The 20,113-nt window shown below is 44.1% G+C and overlaps 1 protein-coding gene across 4 annotated transcripts in view; it reads right to left on the bottom strand.

The window, feature by feature from the left end:
* Positions 1-15,745, bottom strand: part of smap1 (small ArfGAP 1) — a 351,079-nt gene extending 335,334 nt beyond the window's left edge. For all 4 annotated transcript variants that reach the window (XM_070884738.1, XM_070884739.1, XM_070884740.1 and 1 more), the window contains exon 1: positions 15,494-15,745. In XM_070884738.1, coding sequence (XP_070740839.1) covers positions 15,494-15,611 — 118 coding nt within the window. In that variant the 5' untranslated portion in view covers positions 15,612-15,745. The remainder of the gene's footprint in view (positions 1-15,493) is intronic.
* Positions 15,746-20,113: the final 4,368 nt, after the last annotated feature.

Genomic DNA, 20,113 nt, shown 5'->3' with positions numbered 1-20,113 from the left:
GAACCAGTTGATGTGGTATACTTGGACTTTCAGAAGGCTTTCGACAAGGTCCCACACAAGAGATTAATGTGCAAAGTTAAAGCACATGGGATTGGGGGTAGTGTGCTGATGTGGATTGAGAACTGGTTGTCAGACAGGAAGCAAAGAGTAGGAGTAAATGGGTACTTTTCAGAATGGCAGGCAGTGACTAGTGGGGTACCGCAAGGTTCGGTGCTGGGGCCCCAGCTGTTTACATTGTACATTAATGATTTAGACGAGGGGATTAAATGTAGTATCTCCAAATTTGCAGATGACACTAAGTTGGGTGGCAGTGAGAACTGCGAGGAGGATGCTATGAGGCTGCAAAGTGACTTGGATAGGTTAGGTGAGTGGGCAAATGCATAGCAGATGATGAAGTATAAGGTGGATAAATGTGAGGTGGTAAAAACAGAGACACAGACTATTATCTGAATGGTGACAGATTAGGAAAAGGGGAGGTGCAAAGAGACCTGGGTGTCATGGCACATCAGTCATTGAAGGTTGGCATGCAGGTGCAGCAGGCGGTTAAGAAAGCAAATGGCATGTTGGCCTTCATAGCAAGGGGATTTGAGTACAGGGGCAGGGAGGTGTTGCTACAGTTGTACAGGGCATTGGTGAGGCCACACCTGGAGTATTGTGTACAGTTTTGGTCTCCTAACCTGAGGAAGGACATTCTTGCTATTGAGGGAGTGCAGCGAAGGTTCACCAGACTGATTCCCGGGATGGCGGGACTGACCTATCAAGAAAGACTGGATCAACTGGGCTTGTATTCACTGGAGTTCATAAGAATGTGAGGGGACCTCATAGAAACATTTAAAATTCTGACGGGGTTAGACGCAGGAAGAATGTTCCCAATGTTGGGGAAGTTCAGAACCAGAGGTCACAGTCTAAGGATAAGGGGTAAGCCATTTAGGACCGAGATGCGGAGGAACTTCTTCACCCAGAGAGTGGTGAACCTGTGGAATTCTCTACCACAGAAAGTTGTTGAGGCCAATTCACTAAATATATTCAAAAAGGAGTTAGATGAGGTCCTTACTACTAGGGGGATCAAGGGGTATGGCGAGAAAGCAGGAATGGGGTACTGAAGTTGAATGTTCAGCCATGAACTCATTGAATGGCGGTGCAGGCTAGAAGGGCCGAATGGCCTACTCCTGCACCTATTTTCTATGTTTCTATGTTTCTATTAACTCAGATGCCCTGCAGAATATAGCATCTGCAATCTGTTGAATAATCCTTCAGTGCTCTGGGTAATGTTTCACACGATGCCAGTGCACGCATAGAAATTGTGGATGCAAGACCTTCAAGACCACTGACGGGTGGGTGGACCATGAATGCAGGTCCTCTTTTAGGATGTCAGAGGTGGTTGATTACCTTCTTGCTGAAACTCAGCCTTCGCACACAGTGCTCCCCTCAGTCTCAAACAGGACATTCTCTCCCTTGCGACTCGTCACCTTCCTGTACAAGAAGTGTGGATGGGCAAGGGGTTCCAGAGACAGAAAAACCCTTAGAAACAATTCACTACCTACTGGAGAGAAAATCCACAGCTTCACTGTTCCCTTTCCAGGCCTCCAAGGTTGAGTGTCATGTGAGGACCATAAATTACACCACTCAAAAGGGTCCTTGCAACATGAATTATCAGCCCTACATGGCTGCGCTGGGAATAATTTGCATTAACATTGTAAATCCAGCAATTTTATGACTAATAAACTTCAGTGGGATGTCTCCTGGCAAGAAGGTAATTTTATCAGTTCTGGTGATGGCAACGATGAAGCAATGTGTGATGAATCCGAACTTATGGTATACCTGTATCTCTTACATTAAAAATTGCTGATTTTCTTTTACAAATTAATCATGACAAGCACTGTTAATACATCATTATTTCCCATCAATTTCTGGTCCATTGTTAAACTTTCCCATTCAAATGTTAAAATTGTAATTTTAAGGGAATTTTGTTATGACAAGCTGCTGGAAAGCAATTGTACACATTATACCAATGCAGTTTGGGGATTAGGATTTGTTTATAAATGAACAAAGCTGGGAAGCTATTCTCTATAGCCTGGATTATACAGAAGCCAAAAGCTGTAATCATTTAAATTGTACACAGCAGCACATTCCAACAGTGACTACACTCCAAAAGTACTTCATTGGCTGTCGATCACTTTGAGATGTCCAGTGGTGGTGAAAGGCGCTATATAAATGCAAGTCTTTCTCTTTCTTTGTGACATATGAATAAAGAATATACAATGTACAGAATAAATATGTAGCCCATGAGTAAGAGTTTTTTTTAAAAAAAAGCTCTGACTGGCACAATGTCATCATTTGCCTTAATTCAAGGCTACATCCTCTACAAAATAAGATAAAAATCATCTTGGTTGTAGATGTCATCTACAATAGTTTGTGGCTCAATTAATTAAAAAAGGAGAATCACCACATTTTTGAATACACAAGACACAAAATTGTGGATTTTTCCAATGACGGGAGGAAAACGACTGATTGGAGATGCAGCAAACGGTCAGATTTATAAGGGAATTTCAAACCGACCTTGATCCAAGGCTCGAGTTAGTGATTCTCCAGAAGACAATTAGGATAATAAGAATGTCCCATTTGCACAAGTTCAATAAAAATTCAAAGAATTTTTAAACACTACAAGAAAGCATCAGACTTGCGCGGTTAAGTGCCGCTACTCGACAATCACAATGGTGTCCAATACAATATGACAAAACACATTGAAGTAGTAATTTAATTCATATGCAGCATTTATCCATGTACAGTATTTCTTTAAGGTCGGAGACAAATAAATTAGTGTCCAAAACACCTTTTTAAAATAAATTTGAGTAGAATGGTGCAGGGTTTTGATATTCATGTGGGGAGCATGTAGAATAAGTGCCATGTTGATTTGCACCAAAACAACCTTTGAAGACTGAATGTTTCCCAACAAGTACACCCAAGTCAATTCAACTGTCTCCGTCTCTTTTCCAAACCCCCACCGAACTGTGGGGACATTGGATGTATATTTTTAATATAAAACTAGTCAAAAGGAAAAACCGTTGCATGATTACACTCTCAGCAGTAAAAAGTGATATGCATCATATTTTATGGAAGTATTGTACCTACAAACACAGTAGGTACAATACTTCCTCTGCAACACTTCATAAATTGTTTCTCTGCAGTTTGTGTTTTTTGGAAAATATCTGAATACAAACTGGAGGATGAACGAGTAGGTTTTCAACTAAACTTTAAATAAAAGCTATTACTGATTTATGACAAATTAAGTTTAAAACAAATACCAAGCAAAAACAGACACTCGCCAAACACACCCATTTAACCACCGTTAATGAGGTTCATTTCTGCAACTGCTGTGGCTGTAATTATTTGCTATGGAGTGGAAAATCCCAGAAGTTATATGCGTAATCAGCAACAAAACAAAATACACAATGTAAACCGGTGTTATTTTTGGGCTCCTATCTAATCATTGATAAACACAAGTAATTTCTGTAAGTGTTTGCTTGACAAAAGACTCACCATTTGGAGCATGGATGCTGGTTGCACACACCACGACCTCACATCTATTTTCTAGAAAGTGCTAAAGTTGCTTATTTAAAAGCAGTCCACCTGTGAATTTCTGTCAGTCACACTTTGAAGGCAGAAAGCTCCAGGAGCACAAAGTCCCAGAATTTGCGGTCAACAGCGAAGCGAAGGTGTTCACTGCTGGACCCGAAGCACACTTCACATAAGGATCTCGCGATCCTTGTGCCCAGAGCTTTGGGTTTTCCGACCTTCAAGTCAAGTCATCAAACTATGCTCGGGATCCCCTTGTGCGAACTGCTGTCTAAGCAGCCAATCAAAACAGAATTTTTAGAGAATAGGAAGTGAGTAAGCTCTTAAAATTCTAACTTAAAAAAAAAATAGTTGGAGAGCAAAAGAAAGATGTGGTTCTCACACAGGGAAAGGCAAACCTGAAAAATGGACAAAAGAAATTTTAACCATTAAGTTTCATAATTTTTATTTTTATTAAAATGGACAAATTACACACTGCACAAAGTTAAAATTAGTTTTCCAGGCCCTTAACATTTGTTTGGCAGCAATAAAAGTCAAAAACCCAGTTACACCTAAACCCTTCTGCTCGAGCTTTTAGTGTGGAATTTAAAAGCATACTTACTGTAGAAGAGCCGAAGTTTTAGAAATATAGAAAATATTCGAGCCTGCACCACCATTCAATATAATCATGGCTGATCATGCAACTTTAGTACCCCATTCCTGCTTTCTCTCCATACCCCTTGATCCCTTTAGCCATAAGGGCCACATCTTTAATATATCTAATGAACTGGCTTCAACAACCTTGTAGAGAATTCCACAGGTTCACAATTCTCAGTGAAGAAGTTTCTCCTCATCTCGGTCCTAAATGGCTTACCCTTTATCCTTAGACTGTGACCCCTGGTTCTGGATTTCCCCATCAGGAACATTCTTCCTGCATCTAACCTGTCCAATCCCATCAGAATGTTATGTTTCTATGAGATCCCCTCTCATTCTTCTAAATTCCAGTGAATACAAGCCTAGTCGATCCAGTCTTTCTTCATAGGTCAGTCCTGCCATCCCAGGAATCAGTCTGGTGAACCTTTGCTGCACTCCCTCAATAGCAAGAATGTCTGATTAGGAGACCAAAACAGAACACAATATTCAATGTATGGCCTCACCAAGGCGCTGTACAACTGCAGCAAGACCTCCCTCCTCCTATACTCAAATCCTCTCGCTATGAAGGCCAACATTTGCCTTCTTCACCGCCTTCTGTACCTTCAACTTTCAATGATTGATATACCATGACACCCAGGTCTCATTGCACCTCCCATTTTTCCTAATCTGTCACCATTCAGATAATATTTTGCCTTCCTGTTTTTCCCGATTCGGCTGATTACACAGATTGCCGGCTCTGGGGGTGGGGGAGAAAAGAGTGTGACAGGCACAGCATTGCCAGTTTTGGAGCCGTCAATGACTGACCGCAACTTCAGGATTTACGCATGCAAAGTTCTGGTTAGTTTCAACGGTGGAATGGCACCAAATGCTGCCAGTTTGCAGTCATCCCAACTGCAAATTCCGGCCCAATATCACAAAACAGCGGCTTTGAAATCTTTCAATTGGAACCTATTTAAATTCACCCAGCATTGAATAAACAGAAATTAGATTTTTTAGCTGCAAAAGGACACACACTAAAACTTTACATGATTAAAAAAAAGTGATTATAAAGTGCATTATCTGACTTACTATGAACGACTCAAGGACTGCAAAAGCAGAAGGGTTTAAATCTCAGTGATCACGATTCTCTTTCTGAAGTACTGCCAGAGGATTAGATCATGACTTGGTTGTTGGCTTAGTTTGCAGCTGCCAAGAAAACAGCACTTGATGCATCTTAAGTGCAACCCATGTATAGATATAATTAAAGGAGAGCTTAAAATTCTAAAATCCACATTCCATTGTGTCCCTGAAGTGGAACTTACTAACCGCACAATATTTAATACATCCAATTTTGAATGTTATAACTCAATCTTGATCTATACTGTTGGATTTTCTCCCCACACATAAAACCAATCCTTTTTGAAAACCGATTCAGCTTTTTAATTCTTTGCAGACATTCACAAGCTCCTGAAACACTTCTACCAATTAAAAAAAAGTGTCCAATTTGAATTTACAGATTTAATTTAAATGGTGAAATAAATTGTATAATGTAAATCACTTGAAACAGAAAATCCCGATTAAAATTTCACTAGACGCTGTAAAAATATGCTAATACTGGTCAAGTAGAAATTAAGACCGAATTTTTAAACAGCTTTATTCAACCATGTGTTGCAACAGGTGCTGGCAGGTAACTCTGCCGAATAACCAATAATCCCAGTTAGAAATGCATGCGGATATCAGACTCTGATGATGCCCTCACCTCCTCTGACCCAACTCAGTAACGGTCAAGGCTTTGGCCATGAGGTATCTTTTGAGAAATACCAGAGGGCAGCCAGTGGATTGAGCGTGCATGAGCGTGGAGGGCGGGGAGGGGGTGGAAGGGAGTTAACCAACAAGGAAATAAGTGTACCCTGTGGTTAGAAGCAAAGATCCACACCCCCATACAAGATATTGCACTGTATGAACTCTAGTGCAGACATATCTAAATCTATAACACAGCCACCTCATTCAAGTCCTAATTTCTGACCGACCCCAAACTTCCACATGATTTGCTCCTGATTTTTTTTTTTTTGGAGCAACTGGTGGGGAACAGAGTATCTTAGAAATCGGAATTCTCCACATTAAGTTTTCTGCAGTTCTAGTCAGGTAGAACAGTTTCACTTTTGAACAGAATTTTTTTTTCTATAAGCGGGCGTGTCCGGCCACTGACGTCTGATTTGAAAGTTTCCACAGTGAAAATGTACTCCAAACTAACTTAGAATGGAGCAAGTGAAGATTTTTGTAGGCTTGAAAAAACCTTGTCTGCACATTAAAAAATCAGGCGCAGGTTACAAATTAGGCGTCGGGAACGAGGTTGGGGGGTGGGGGGGGGAGGGAAGTCATTAAATTCTACAATAAATCCTGAGTTATACTTATACAAATAAATCCAACCTGAATAAAAATTTATAAGCAAAGAAAAGATTAAATAAACCATGTTCCTACCTGTGTGGAAGTGCTTCAGGCAGGCCTTTCAGGCAGCGGTTTGCCGTCGGGACCGACTGACGGCAGGGGGAGAAAGCTGGAAAAAGCCTCAATGCTTGAGGCAGCGGTTTGCCGTCGGGACCAACCGACGGCAGGGGGAGAAAGCTGGAAGAAGCCTCAGTGCTGATCATGGAAGGGCAATGTGGTTTTATTAAAAATTGAACAGCTACAAAGAATTTGAATAGTCTCAAACAAGTGCATGTGTCCCATTTATCACAGTCTATCTTTAATTACAGAATGCACTCCCTCACACACAGAAATATCAAAAAAATTAAAATGCAAGCCTTTGCAAGGGTTCAATAAACAAATTTTCACTTTTTCTGCAGCAATTTTTAAAATGGCCGAGTGCCAATGTTTACTACAGACTGCGCGTGCGCGAACGCTCCAACGCGCACGTGCAGGGTTTCCAGCACCAAAAAACTCATTTAAATTGTACCCGCCCCCTCCTACTTACAAAATCAGCGCGAGTGGTAGGCTCCGCCCGTGCGCCACGCCAAGCAGACATCGAGCTGCAAGGCGCTCGAGAATACCGCGTTTTTTCAGGCGCCGTTTTCGGCGCGAAAAACGGGCGCCCAGCGCGGAGGGGGCGCCTATTTTGCCACGTGTGGAAACTTGGGGCCAATGAATATTATTTCTCTTAAGAATGTTTGAGCAACTGGATATTATATTTATCCAGTGAGTGCACCCCACATAACATTACTTGCAAAATATTTGAATCTACAAATCTGAAAAGTACTGCATTCAACTGATCCCCAAATTTTTTTTTTTAAATATACTGCAGGTAATTGTTCTCTTAAAAATGTTTTAAAGAAGTGCGATTTCAGCTCACTCCTCTAGATTAGTTTTTTTTTTAAAGCAACCATTAACTTTCATATCACCCATCTCCACATTGGCTGCAGTGACAGATGCAACAGTGAGCTGATTACATTCCCACAGGCAGTACATGCGGAAGGGATGAGGGGTCAGGAATATGCAGCAAATTAGCTGAGTCAGCATACTAGGGCAGTCCTTCAAAATGCAGGTATGCTGCTCAACTCTTAACTTGCAATTAAGGACATTGCAACAATATGGATGTTTTTTTAAGCTGTGATCCTGGACATTCACGTTTGAAAGAAATACCCAGGCTGAACAAGTGCTTGTTCCTCTACAAACTGTACGCAACACACTTGATCCCGTCAATAGTACAACAATCTCAGTGCGACATCATTGATCACTACAAGAGAGACCCCATTAAGTTCACTATGCCAGCATTGATTTTTATGTATTTCATTCCTCCTTTTTCTGTTCAATTCCTTCCTTGAAGGTGCGATTATCTTGGGTAAGAGAGGCGGTGTGATGTGCGCCAGTCACCCTCTCAGAAACAATGTGGTCATTACTGTACTCCAATGAAACAAGTAAATGTTTCTCTGCGGCTTTTTAAAAAGTCATTTTCAGTGATTTAATCTCAGGTAGTGGACGAGACACTTATTAAAAATGCTTATTTTGTGATAAGCCCATGTTCAACTGTACGAATAAAACTAGGCCAGGTTGCCATTCATTTATCAAGGAATATTTAAATTGCAAGAAAAAATAAATTACGTTGTAAAACACTGCCCGATTGCACTGGTTCATGGAAGATTTTACATGCGGAGATATGCAAATAACGGAGTGGAAATCCGAGCAAAAAAGTCAATTTGAAACCAACGCAATCTGCACCAAAAGCAGAAACTTGAGCCACCCATCCCCTGATACTCAAGCCCAGGTATAACACTGTACACACTGCAGAAAGTGTTCCGGTGGTGGAGGGATGAATGTTTAAGGTGGCGGATGGGGTACCAATCAAGCAGGCTGCTTTGTCCTGGTTGATGTCGAGCTTCTTGAGTGTTGTTGGAGATACACTCATCCAGGCAAGTGGAGAATGTTACATCATACCCATGACTTGTGCCTTCATAATATGTGATCTTAGACAATAACTGACAAACTCTTCAATCATGGAAGCCCCCCCAATGCTCTCCTCTACAGACAGACATACACTCCCAGCAGGTGACCCTGATAGTGATCAGTGGTGGGAACGAGCAGATTTCCCCGAGATCAATCCCAACAGCCCCAAAGCACCCAAATACAATACAGTACCCATACATCATTTATCAGAGTTCAAAGTACGCATTGGGCATTGTAGTTTACTATTTAAATATTCTCTTCTCCTGGAGAGAATTAGATATTTAAATCTCATCGGAAGAGATATAGTTGATAGGTGGAGGAAGGTATATACCTCCTAATTAATTAGGTATGGTGTAATATCTTGCTTAAAACCAATAAAGCTTTAGCCAGAATTGTAGCTTTCAATGTCATTGTGTCGCTGCATCAGAGTCTCGGACCTAGAGTAAAAATGACAATGTTCTACCTGGCAGTTTTTAAACCCAACAGAAGGGGAAAGCAAGATTTTGGCTATAGAGGCAGCAGTGGTTGAGATCAGAGTCAATGGGCACTAAGATTAGAACAAAAATCCACAAACCATGCCATTATGAAGCTTTGTTGCTCCAAAACTTAGCAGCTGCACCTAAGAAAAAAGCAACAGATTCATATCTAAAAAGCATAGGATTATATGGGATATACAGCAGAGAAACAGGCCATTTGGTCTAACCAGTCCATGCTGGCACTTATGCGCCACTCGAGCCTCCTCCAGTCTTTCCTCATCTAACTATCAGCATAACCCTGTGTTCCCTTCTCCCCCATATGCTTGTCTAGTCTCGCCTTAAATGCATCAATACTATTCACTTCAACCACTGTGGTGGTGAGTTCCACATTCTCATCACCCTTTGAATAAAGAAGTTTGTTCTGAATTCCCTATTGGATTTCTTGGTGACTATCTTGTATTGATGGCCTCTAGTTATGCTCTTTCCCACAAGTGGAAACATTCTCTCTGTATCCACTCTATCAAAACTTTTCATAATTTTAAAGACCTCCATTTGGTCACCTCTCAGCCTTCTTTTTCCAAGGAAAAAAAAAAGAGACTCCCAGCCTCGCATTTCTGGTATCATTCTTGTAAATCTACGCTGAACCCTTTCCAGTCCCTCTATATCCTTTTTATAACATGGCGACCAGAACTGTACGCAGTACTCCAAGTGTCGCCTACCAAGGTTCGATACAGGTTTAGCGTAATTTCCTTTTTCTGCAGTCAATGCTGCCAGTTCTCAGTTGAGTCATTAGTCCTCAGTCCTAAACTTTCAATTCCATCGACCATGATGTCAGCCACTTTAAGAAGGATGTCAAGGCCTTGGAGAGGGTGCAGCGGAGATTGATTAGAATGATACCAGGGAAGAGGAATTTCAGTTACGTGGAGACGTGAGAGAAGCTGGGGTTGTCCTCTTTTGAGCAGAGAAAGTTAAGAGGAGATTTAATAGAGGCATTCATAATCATGAAGGATTTTGATCAAATAAATGAGGAACGGTTTCTACTAGCAGGAGTCGGTAACCAGAGGACACAGATTTAAGGGAATTGGCAAAAAAGCCCGTGGGGCAACAACGATCTATATATTTTTTTAATAAACGCAGCACGTTAATGCCCCAGATTTCACATTAATAACGGTAAAGCCAGCAATGTTCATCATCATGGAGTAAATTGGACAGTAACTTCCGAAGTCCGCACGTGCACAGTAAAATGCTGTCCGTATTACCCTGCTCCTCCACAGGCTATACTATACCAGTACGTCGCCAAGAGATTCGGCATTGAAATTCATGCAAGGGCACAAAGTTGCTGTACTTACCCATTAAACACACCAGACAAGGTTTGGGCTGGCGCATTCGGGTGAATTTTTAATGGCATGATAAGTCTTACTGTCAAACAACCGCTCTGGCACTGAAAATGTACTTTTACAAGTGTGGAGTCTCATTCCTTCAGAATGTAATTATTGTTGATTATTGAATTAAAAATTAAATTTTTGTAACTTTTTCTTGATTTAATCTCTCAACCAATATTTATCCCTTTATCAAACAGATTATCTGGTCCTTACCACATTGAGAGAGCTTGCTATGCGCAAATTGGCTGCCACGTCTCCTACATCACAACAGTGACAGCACTTCAAAAGTACTTCATTGGCTGTAAAACGCACTGGGTGATGAAAGTCACTGTAAAACTGATGGTCTTTTTTTTCTTTATACCATCTTTCTTTCCCTCTCTTTCTATACATGATTTTACAATGAATTAAATATTCTAATTTATACTTGCTGGTTTGGACGCTGCATGTGAAGATTCTTCAATCTGATTGTTTGAGGACACACACGGTTGCTTGTCCTGCTCACACACGCTACAGATCCTCTATATAGCATACCACGCCAGAAATTCTCGCTAGGAACTGCAAGTTGCTGCTCAAAAGCCCGTTCTTTCACTGCGGATATCAAAGTCTGGACCAATGTGATCTGGAATGCACTGCCTGAGGGGGTGGTGGAAGCAGATTCAATAATGACTTTCGATGGGTAATTGGATAAAAACTTAAAGGGGTAAAAATTGATAGCTCTTTCAAAGAGCTGGCACGTGCAGGATGGGACAAATGGTCTCCTTCTGTGCTGTAAGATTCTATGATTCTTCCTAAATTAATCTCAACTACCGGTCAACCGGTTTAATGTCTTGTAATGAGAAACTACAAAGAGCCAATAAAAACAGCATCACATGAAGGAACATGACAACTTCCACATCACTGCAATTGATGTTGCACAAAGGGAGAGACAAAAACAAAGTTCATGTCATAGGCCAATGCAACTTACGTTAAAGTAATGCTTAATAAAGCACTACTTCTTTGGGTTAGCCAGGTCACTTCCCAAGCAAATATTATAATGCAAGCTGAAAAATCGCAAGCATCACACGATGGGAAGAACAAGCTGCACAAAGAGATGCTGAAGAATAACAGAGGTATGCAATATCCCCACTGTCTGTGTAGACAGCAAAGGCAAGGCCACAACAGCACACCTCCAACCGCTGCCCTAAACTTTGAAAAGGAATGTCTGTGCAAAGTTAAGCAGAAAACAAGACAGACAGCAGCTACAGCAATGAAATTACTCTAACCCGACCATCTTACACTGGACTCGGAGGCCTTTTTAATTTCTTTATCAGGCAGTTACCAACAGATATACCGGGGCCCCGAGAAACCTCTGATCTCAATCAGCTTCACTATGATAGCCACATCAGTAAAAATGCCAATACACTAAAATAAGTTATATATGTAATCTTCAGCTGTAAAATAAACAGGAACATACAAAACTGACAGGCAGGAGAAGACCAGTGAGTCCATCAAGCCTTCCCCATTCAATGATGGCCAGACAATCAAAACTAAATACTTCTTCCCTGCCCTGTAATCCTCCTCATCATGTTTCTGAAGGTCTCTGGTGCATCTGGGAACTTTACACCTTTAGTAAAATACCAACTGATGTATTCAGCCAATAGAATAAAAGCAATATTCTTGTTCTGAGTTTTTTGTTTCCTTCTTACGGCCCCAAAATAAATAAGAGGCCCTCACAAAGCAAATCATGGAACGTAATCAAGTCATCTCAGCAACAGGACCTCTCCATGGATACTGCCATCTTAGAAATCTTCCAACTGCAATTCTTGACATGAAATGAGTACTGTTGTACAACGGCTACCTTCACATCATTAAAAACTAGAAATGAGTAGAGAAAAGCACAAGAAATACTCAATGTGTGGCCTTCATTTCTTTTTTTAAAAAGAGACCCATAACTCGTGATAAATCAAAATTCAGCATCACATTTGAAATTTCTTTTACAATGTCTTCGATCCCAGAGTAGCCATTCAATATCATGGCTAATCCGATCATGGACTCAGCTCCACTTTCCTGCACGCTCCCCATAACCCCTTATCGTTTAAGAAACGGAATAAATTTAAGACAGAAATAGACAATGTCCCAGCTTCCACAGCTCTGAGGCAGCGAATGCCACAGATTTACAACCCTCAGAAAAAATTTCTCCTTATCTGTTTTAAATGGGAGGCCCCCTATTCTAAGACCATGCCCCCTAGTTCTAGTCTCCCCTATCAGTGGAAACATCCTCGGCTGCTTCCACCTTGTCAAGCCCCTTCATAATCTATACGTTTCGGTAAGATCACCTCTCATTCTTCTGAATTCCAATGAGTAGAGGCCCAACCTACTCAACCTTTCCTCAGAAGTCAACCCTCTCACCCCTGGAATCAACCTAGTGAATTTTCTCTGAACTGCCTCCAAAGCAAGTATATCCTTTCGTAAATATGGAAACCAAAACTGCACGCAGTATTCTAGGTGTGGCCTCACCAATACCTTATATAGCTGTAGTAAGAGTTCCCTGCTTTTATACTCCACCCGCTTTGCAATAAAGGCCAAGATTGGCCTTCCTGATCACTTGCTGTACCTGCATACTATCCTTTTGTGTTTCATGCACAAGTATCCCCAGGTCTTGCTATACTTTGCAATCTTTCTCCATTTAAATAATAACTTGCTCTTTGATTTTTTTCTGCCAAGGTGCACGACCTCACACTTTCCAACATTATACTCCATCTGCTAAATTTTTGCCCACTCACTAAACCTGTCTATGTCCTTTTGCAGGTTTTGTATCCCCTCCTCACACATTGCTTTTCCTCCCATCTTTGTCATGTCAGCAAACTTGGCTACTTTACACTCAGTCCCTTCTTCCAAGTCGTTAATATAGATTGTAAATAGTTGAGGTCTCGGCACTGATCCCTGCAGTACCCCATTAGTTACTGATAGCCAACCAGAGAATGAACCATTTATCCCGACATTCTGTTTTCTGTTCGTTAGCCAATCCTCTATCCATGCTAATATATTACTCCCAACCCAGTGAATGTTTATCTTTTACAGTAACCTTTTATGTTGCACCTTGTCAAATGCCTTCAGGAATTCCAAATACACCACATACACTGGGTTCCCCTTTATCCACCTCAAAGAACTCCAGCAAATGTGTCAAACATGACTGCCCCTTCATAAATCCATGGCTTGGCTGCAATTCATCAAGGAGCAAAGCTGGTTATTAAATCATTTATTTACAATGTGTACTCTGTAATAAGTAAATATGTACTTAAGCCAGGAGGGATTTATTCGTCATTAAGAAATTCAAAGCAAGACTAGACGAAAAATGTGTTTTTCTACTGACTAGGGAAAACAATGGAGATTACTTTGGTTTGCAACCAAGGACTGCAGAATTTTGTGGCAGACAAAAAAAGGCAATAAATGTAAGCCACTACCATAACACTATACTGGATCCATTATGGTTCCTCAACACAGTTGCACTATTTCTATACTGTAACCAAGTGTTTTGTAACCGTAGATAGATACAAAAGAATCACTCCAAAAAGGAAGGAAGTGCTGTGCAATAGAAAGTTTGTGTCCAAGTAAATCTAGCTACATTGCAATATTTCAACTACACTTTGCAGATGTATTGAAAACTAACTTTAGTTTGACAAGTGCAGAATTTCAAGTTTATCCAAACAAAAACACAACACTAATTGTCAAGATTGACTGTAGCAGCATAAATACATGCAACTTGTAATTGTTTCAGCTGATCTGTCATATTAACCCAAAAAATTGATAAATGCTGCACATTAGGAGTTTGCTCTTCAGACTCTTCAATACTGTACAATTGATCAAGATGAGAGAGAATATCACTCAGCATAAAGCACCTTTATTCGATGACTGATGAAACATTAAGTGCCAAGAGCCCCGATTCAAGATTACAAGAATCGTGGCACTGCGCGGTTAGACTTTTCAATTTTATCTGCAAAACAGCCACTGCTTTGATTGGAATCAGTGCATGATCCCACGAGTACTACTGTGGATGGGACAAGTGACATTTTTACTGAGGTGGGCGTGGTGGAATGGAAAGAGTGAAGGGCGTGTGAAGTCTCCCGATGACAGGCTTTTAGAATGCAACGGGCACCGACAGAGGACAGCCGGCAAGGCAGCTTCAATGGAAAACGCCACAGCAAGACGGAAGAAATAATTTGTCCGGATAGTGTTCGGGGGAGGGAAGAGGGTGAAGCGGACTCGCCACCTTTAAAAGTCATTGAGACGGGGGGGGGAGGAGGAGAGGGAGGAGAGGGGGGGGAGGGAGGGGGGGGGGGGGAGAGGGAGGGGGGGGGGGGAGAGGGAGGGGGGGGGGGGGGAGGGAAAGGGGGGGGGGGAGGAGGGCGGAGAGGAAGGGGGGGGGGAGGAGGGCGGAGAGGAGGGGCGGAGAAGGGGGCGGAGAAAGAGAGGGAGGCATACACGGGGGGGGGGGGAAGAAAGAGAGAGACAGACATTGGGGGGGGGGGCGGGGGGAGGAGAGGGAGGGGGGGGGAGAGGGAGGGGGGGGGAGAGGGAGGGGGGGGGAGAGGGAGGGGGGGGGAGGAGAGGGAGGGGGGGGAGGAGAGGGAAGGGGGGGAAGAGGGAAGGGGGGGAAGAGGGAAGGGGGGGAAGAGAGGAGGGGGGGAGGAGGGGCGGAAGGGGGGCGGAGAGGAGGGGCGGAGAGGGGGGGAAGGGGGGCGGAGAAAGAGAGAGACAGACATTGGGGGGGGGGGGGAGGAGAGGGAGACGGATGGGGCGACGGCAGCCTATCTCCCATACACAACGCCACCACCCACCCTACAATCCGGGACTCGGCCACCAGCCTGCTGCCCGAAGGTGGCAGCCCAGAAAAGGCTGTGATTCCCCAGTGAGGAGGCGGAGGCGGAGGCGGAGGCCTCCCCTTTCCCTGTGCCCGGGGGAGCAGGCCGCAGACAGCGGTGCCGGAGTGAGTGTGCCAGTCCCGCACACCCCCCGGGGAGGGGTTACCTTTGGCCTCGCAGTCGGCGCAGTACTTGTTGTCCTCCTCCCGCAGCAGCTTGGACAGGATGGCCTGGTGCTGCTCGTTCTGCTTCTGCGACTTCTCGCGCTCGGAGCGGGTGGCCATGCTGGCGGGCGGTGGGTGGGTGTGTGAGGGTGACAACGTCGCTCGCTCGCTCGCTCGCTCTCCCCCGGGGCTGGGCTCTGCTCCCGCTCCCGCTCCGCTCGCGCTCCCGCAATATGGCCGCCCGCCCACCGGAAGCGGCGCCGTCTCACTCCCTAGCAGCGCCCGCACCACAACGCCGCCCTTCCGCCCGCGCAAAGTAGCGCCTCCCTTCTCATTCTCACCCAGCAGCGACTAACCCCGATTTAAACCCGGGTTTTCAGTTGTTTTTTTTTTTTTTTAAATTGAACGGCGTATTCTGTCTGTCCTGTTGCTAATTGGGCATGTCATCAGCTCTCGCAATACTCTCTCCCCCCCCCTCACACCCATTGATTCCAGTTCCGGGACGGTTCACACAAGCTTTCTTCGCTATCCGTGCGCCCGGTCAGCAAGGTGACGCGTTGACGTCAGCGGCGAGCGGGTGACGCAAGGGCGCGCGAGCTCCAGCACACGTCACAAGGCTGGGGTTGGGGTTTTTTTTTGTTGGGTGGGAATATTTGCAGCAAGTCATTAATTGCAATCTCACTCAACTGAAACCTATATGGTTCACTAATGTCCTTTAGAATCAACATAGAACTAGAGACGACAAAGGTCGGGATGCTCCCTGACCTCTGTTGTCGAGCTACAGTACGCGGACGACGCCTGCGTCTGTGCACACACAGAGCTGGACTCCAGGACATAGTCGACGTATTTACCGAGGCGTACGAAAGCACGGGCCTTACGCTAAACATCCATAAGATAAAGGTCCTCCACCAGCCTGTCCTCGCCGCACAGCACTGCCCCCCCCCCCCCCCAATCATCAAGTTCCACGGCGCGACCCTGGACACCGTGGACCACTTCCCATATTTCGGGAGCCTCCTATCAACAAGAGCAGGCATCAACGATGAGATCCAACACCGCCTCTAGTGCAGCCTTCGGCCGCCTGAGGAAAGGAGTGTTTGAAGACCAGGCCCTCAAAACTGCTACCAAGCTCATGGTCTGCAGGGCTGTAGTAATACCCGCCCTCCTGTATGGCTCAGAGACATGGACCATGTACAGTAGACACCTCAAGTCGCTGGAAAAATATCACCAACGATGTCTCCACAAGATCCTACAAATCCCTTGGGAGGACAGGCGCACCAACATCCGTGTCCTCGTCCAGGCTAACATACCCAGCATTGAAGCACTGACCACACTCAATCAGCTCCGCTGGGCAGGCCACATAGTTCACATGCCAGACACGAGACTCCCAAAACAAGTGCTCTACTCGGAGCTCCTTCACGGCAAATGAACCAAAGGTGGGCAGCGGAAACGTTACAAGGACACCCCCAAAGCTTCCGTGATAAAGTGCGACATCCCCTCTGATACCTGGGAGTCCCTGGCCAAAGACCGCCCTAAGTGGAGGAAGTGCATCCGGGAGGGCACTGAGCACCTCAAGTCTCAACGCCGAGAGGATGCAGAAATCAAGTGCAGGCAGCGGAAAGAGTGTGCGGCAAACCAGTCCCACCCACCCCTCCCCTCAACGACTGTCTGTCCCACCTGTGACAAGGTCTGTGGCTCTCGTATTGGACTGTTCAGCCACCAAAGAACTCGCTTCAGGAGTGGAAGCAAGTCTTCCTCGATTCCGAGGGACTGACTATGATAATGATGATGAGAATTAGGGAAGGAAAGCTGCCGTCCTTACCCGGTCTTGCAGATATGTGACAGCAATGTGGTTGACTCTGAAACGGGCTGAGTAAGCTGTATTCAAGAAGGTGGCTCACCTCCACCTTCTCAAGGGCAATGAGAGATGGGCAATAAATGTCGGCCTTGCCAGCGATGCCCACATTCCGTGAATGAATATTTTTTTAAACTCTTGAAACTGCTCCACTTGTTTAGATAGCTTTGCCATCTTAAGACCTGCGCCTAGATTAGGCTGACCCTCTCAGTGCAGTGCTGAGGGAGTGCTGCACTATCGGAGGTTCCGTCTTTCTAATGAGACATTAAACCGAGGCCCCGCCTGCTCTCAGGTGGATGTAAAAGATCCCATGGCACTGTTTCAAAGAAGAGCAGAGGAATTATCCCAGTGTCCTGGCCAATATTTATCCCTCAATCAACATAACAGAAACAGATTATCTGGTCATTATCACATGGCTGTTTGTGGGAGCTTGCTGTGCGCAAATTGGCTGCCGCGTTTCCTACATTACAACAGTGACTACACTCCAAAAGTATTTCATTGGCTGCAGAGCACTTTGAGATGTCCAGTGGTCATGAAAGGCACTATATAAATGTAAGTCTTTCTTTTTCTTGGGATCGAACATTGCTTCATGCCATTGGCAGGAATTCCTCATTTTCTGGTAGTTTTGAAGATGAAGCAAGGAAATTAGTCCCGCTGCGAACTCAGAGTGAAGGGAGAGGAGTGCCAATAAGAAGGGGGTTGGATAGAGGAGAGAAGAATGCCAGTGTGAACTCTGTGCAGGAGACAGATGAGTGCCATTGTGAACTGGGAGAGGGGAAGATCACCTGAACTAGAGTCATGAGGGACAGGCGTGCCATTGTGAACTGAATGGGAATGGGAGGGAACAGTGTGAACATGAACTGGGAATGTGGAAAAAGACAACAAATAGGAATTTGAGAATTTTATCCAATGTCGCAGCCACGAGTTCCAATATATATCCACACTAGCCCATCATTTACCAACAAGACATCGGGGAAATGTTGCCAGAATTTTATTTGGCCCTGTTCATTCTTATTACAAACCAACGAAAATGTTAACGTGTGCAGATATGCATAATCTCCTGCCCCACATTTAACTTCCTTCATTTTAAAAGTAAAACAAAACCAAAAGTAGAAGAGACAGTTCCAGATTTCCACGGCCCTTTGTGTGAAGAAATGCTTCCTGACATCACCCCTGAACAGCCGTGCTCTAATTTTAAGGTCATGCCACCTAGTTCTGAACTCCCCCACCAGAGGACATAGTTTCTCTCTATCGACCCTATCAAATCCTTTAATCATCTTAAATATCTCAATTGCATCAGCCCTTAATCTTCTATGCTGCAGGGAATACAAGACTAGTCTGTGCATCCTGTCCCATAATTTAACCCTTTTGGCACCCCCTCCAAGCCCAACATATCCTTCCGGAGATGCAGTACCAGAACTGGATGCAGTTCTCCAGATGTGGTCTAACCAGAGCTCTGTCCAGCTGTAACATCACCTCTTTGTATTCCAGCCCTTGAGATAAAGGACAACTTTCCATTAGCCTTTTAAATTATTTTTTGAACCTGTCTACTAGCCTTTAGTGATTTCTGTACTTGGAACCCGAATCCGCAGTTCCTAGATTCTTGCCATTTTGAAAATACTCTGATCTTCCTCAGGTCCAAAGTGGATGACCTCACACTTTCCCACATTGAACTCCATCAGCCGCAGTTTTGCCCACTCACTTAATCTATCAATGTCCCTTTGCAACTTTCTGCTCCCATCTGCACTATTTACTGTGCCACCTAACTTGGTATTATCAGCAAACTTGGATATACAGCTCACTATTTCTTCATCCAAGTCATTTATAAATATAGTGATACCTGAAAAGCTGAGGCCCCAGTACAGATCCCTGGGGGACACCACTAGTCACATCCTGCAACTTGAGCATATACCCATTATCCCTCCTCTCTGTCTCCTACCTCCTAACCAATTCCCTATCCAAGCCAATAGGTTGCTTCCAATTCCATGCACTTTTGTTAACAGTTTCTTATGTGGAACCTCACCAAATACCTTCTGGAAGTCCATATAAATAACATCCATTGACACTCCCTTATCTACCATGTTAGTTACCTCCTCAAAATATTCAACTGGGTTCGTTAGACATGACTTACTCATTACATACCATCCATGCTGGCTCTCTCTGATCAGCTCATATTTGTCCAAATGTTCAGTCACTCTGTCCCCAATAACTTATCCACAACTGGCAATAGATTAATAGGTCTACAGTTTCCTAGTTTATCTTGCCTACCCTTCTTAAATAGTGAGTGACATTGGCAATTTTCCAATCCAAGGGGACAATTTCCGAATCGAGAGTGTTTTGAAAGATCATGACTAACGTGTCAAGAATTTCCTTACCTACTTCTTTCAATATCCTGCGGCGCAAACCATTGGATCCTGGAGATTTGTCTATCTTTAATAAAAATTAGTTTCTCCATCGCCATGTTTTTATTTATATTGAATCAACTCCACCCAATGAGCCAGTTCAAAGGCCACAGACTTCCACCCTTCAGTAGCCCTATCTCCCAAAAATGTATCCATCACCTGCATGAGAACACCAGCGGCAGGTCAGGGCCATAAAAGGAGTGGAGGTGTGGCCCAGGAGCAGCGTGGAGGCATATTCCTTCAGGGAGCAGCACGAGCTGGTGCAGGAGGGCGACAGCAGCGAAGAGTGACGTCATCAAGGTCCAGGTCGGTGATTGGAGCGTGGGCTGATACAGCAGGAGTGGTGAGAGACTGTGGAGGGATGTGAT

Source organism: Pristiophorus japonicus, chromosome 7, assembly GCF_044704955.1.
Source record: "Pristiophorus japonicus isolate sPriJap1 chromosome 7, sPriJap1.hap1, whole genome shotgun sequence".
Classification (NCBI taxonomy): domain Eukaryota; kingdom Metazoa; phylum Chordata; class Chondrichthyes; family Pristiophoridae; genus Pristiophorus; species Pristiophorus japonicus.
Note: the sequence above shows the minus strand (reverse complement) of the source record. Positions and strands in the feature narration are given on the sequence as shown.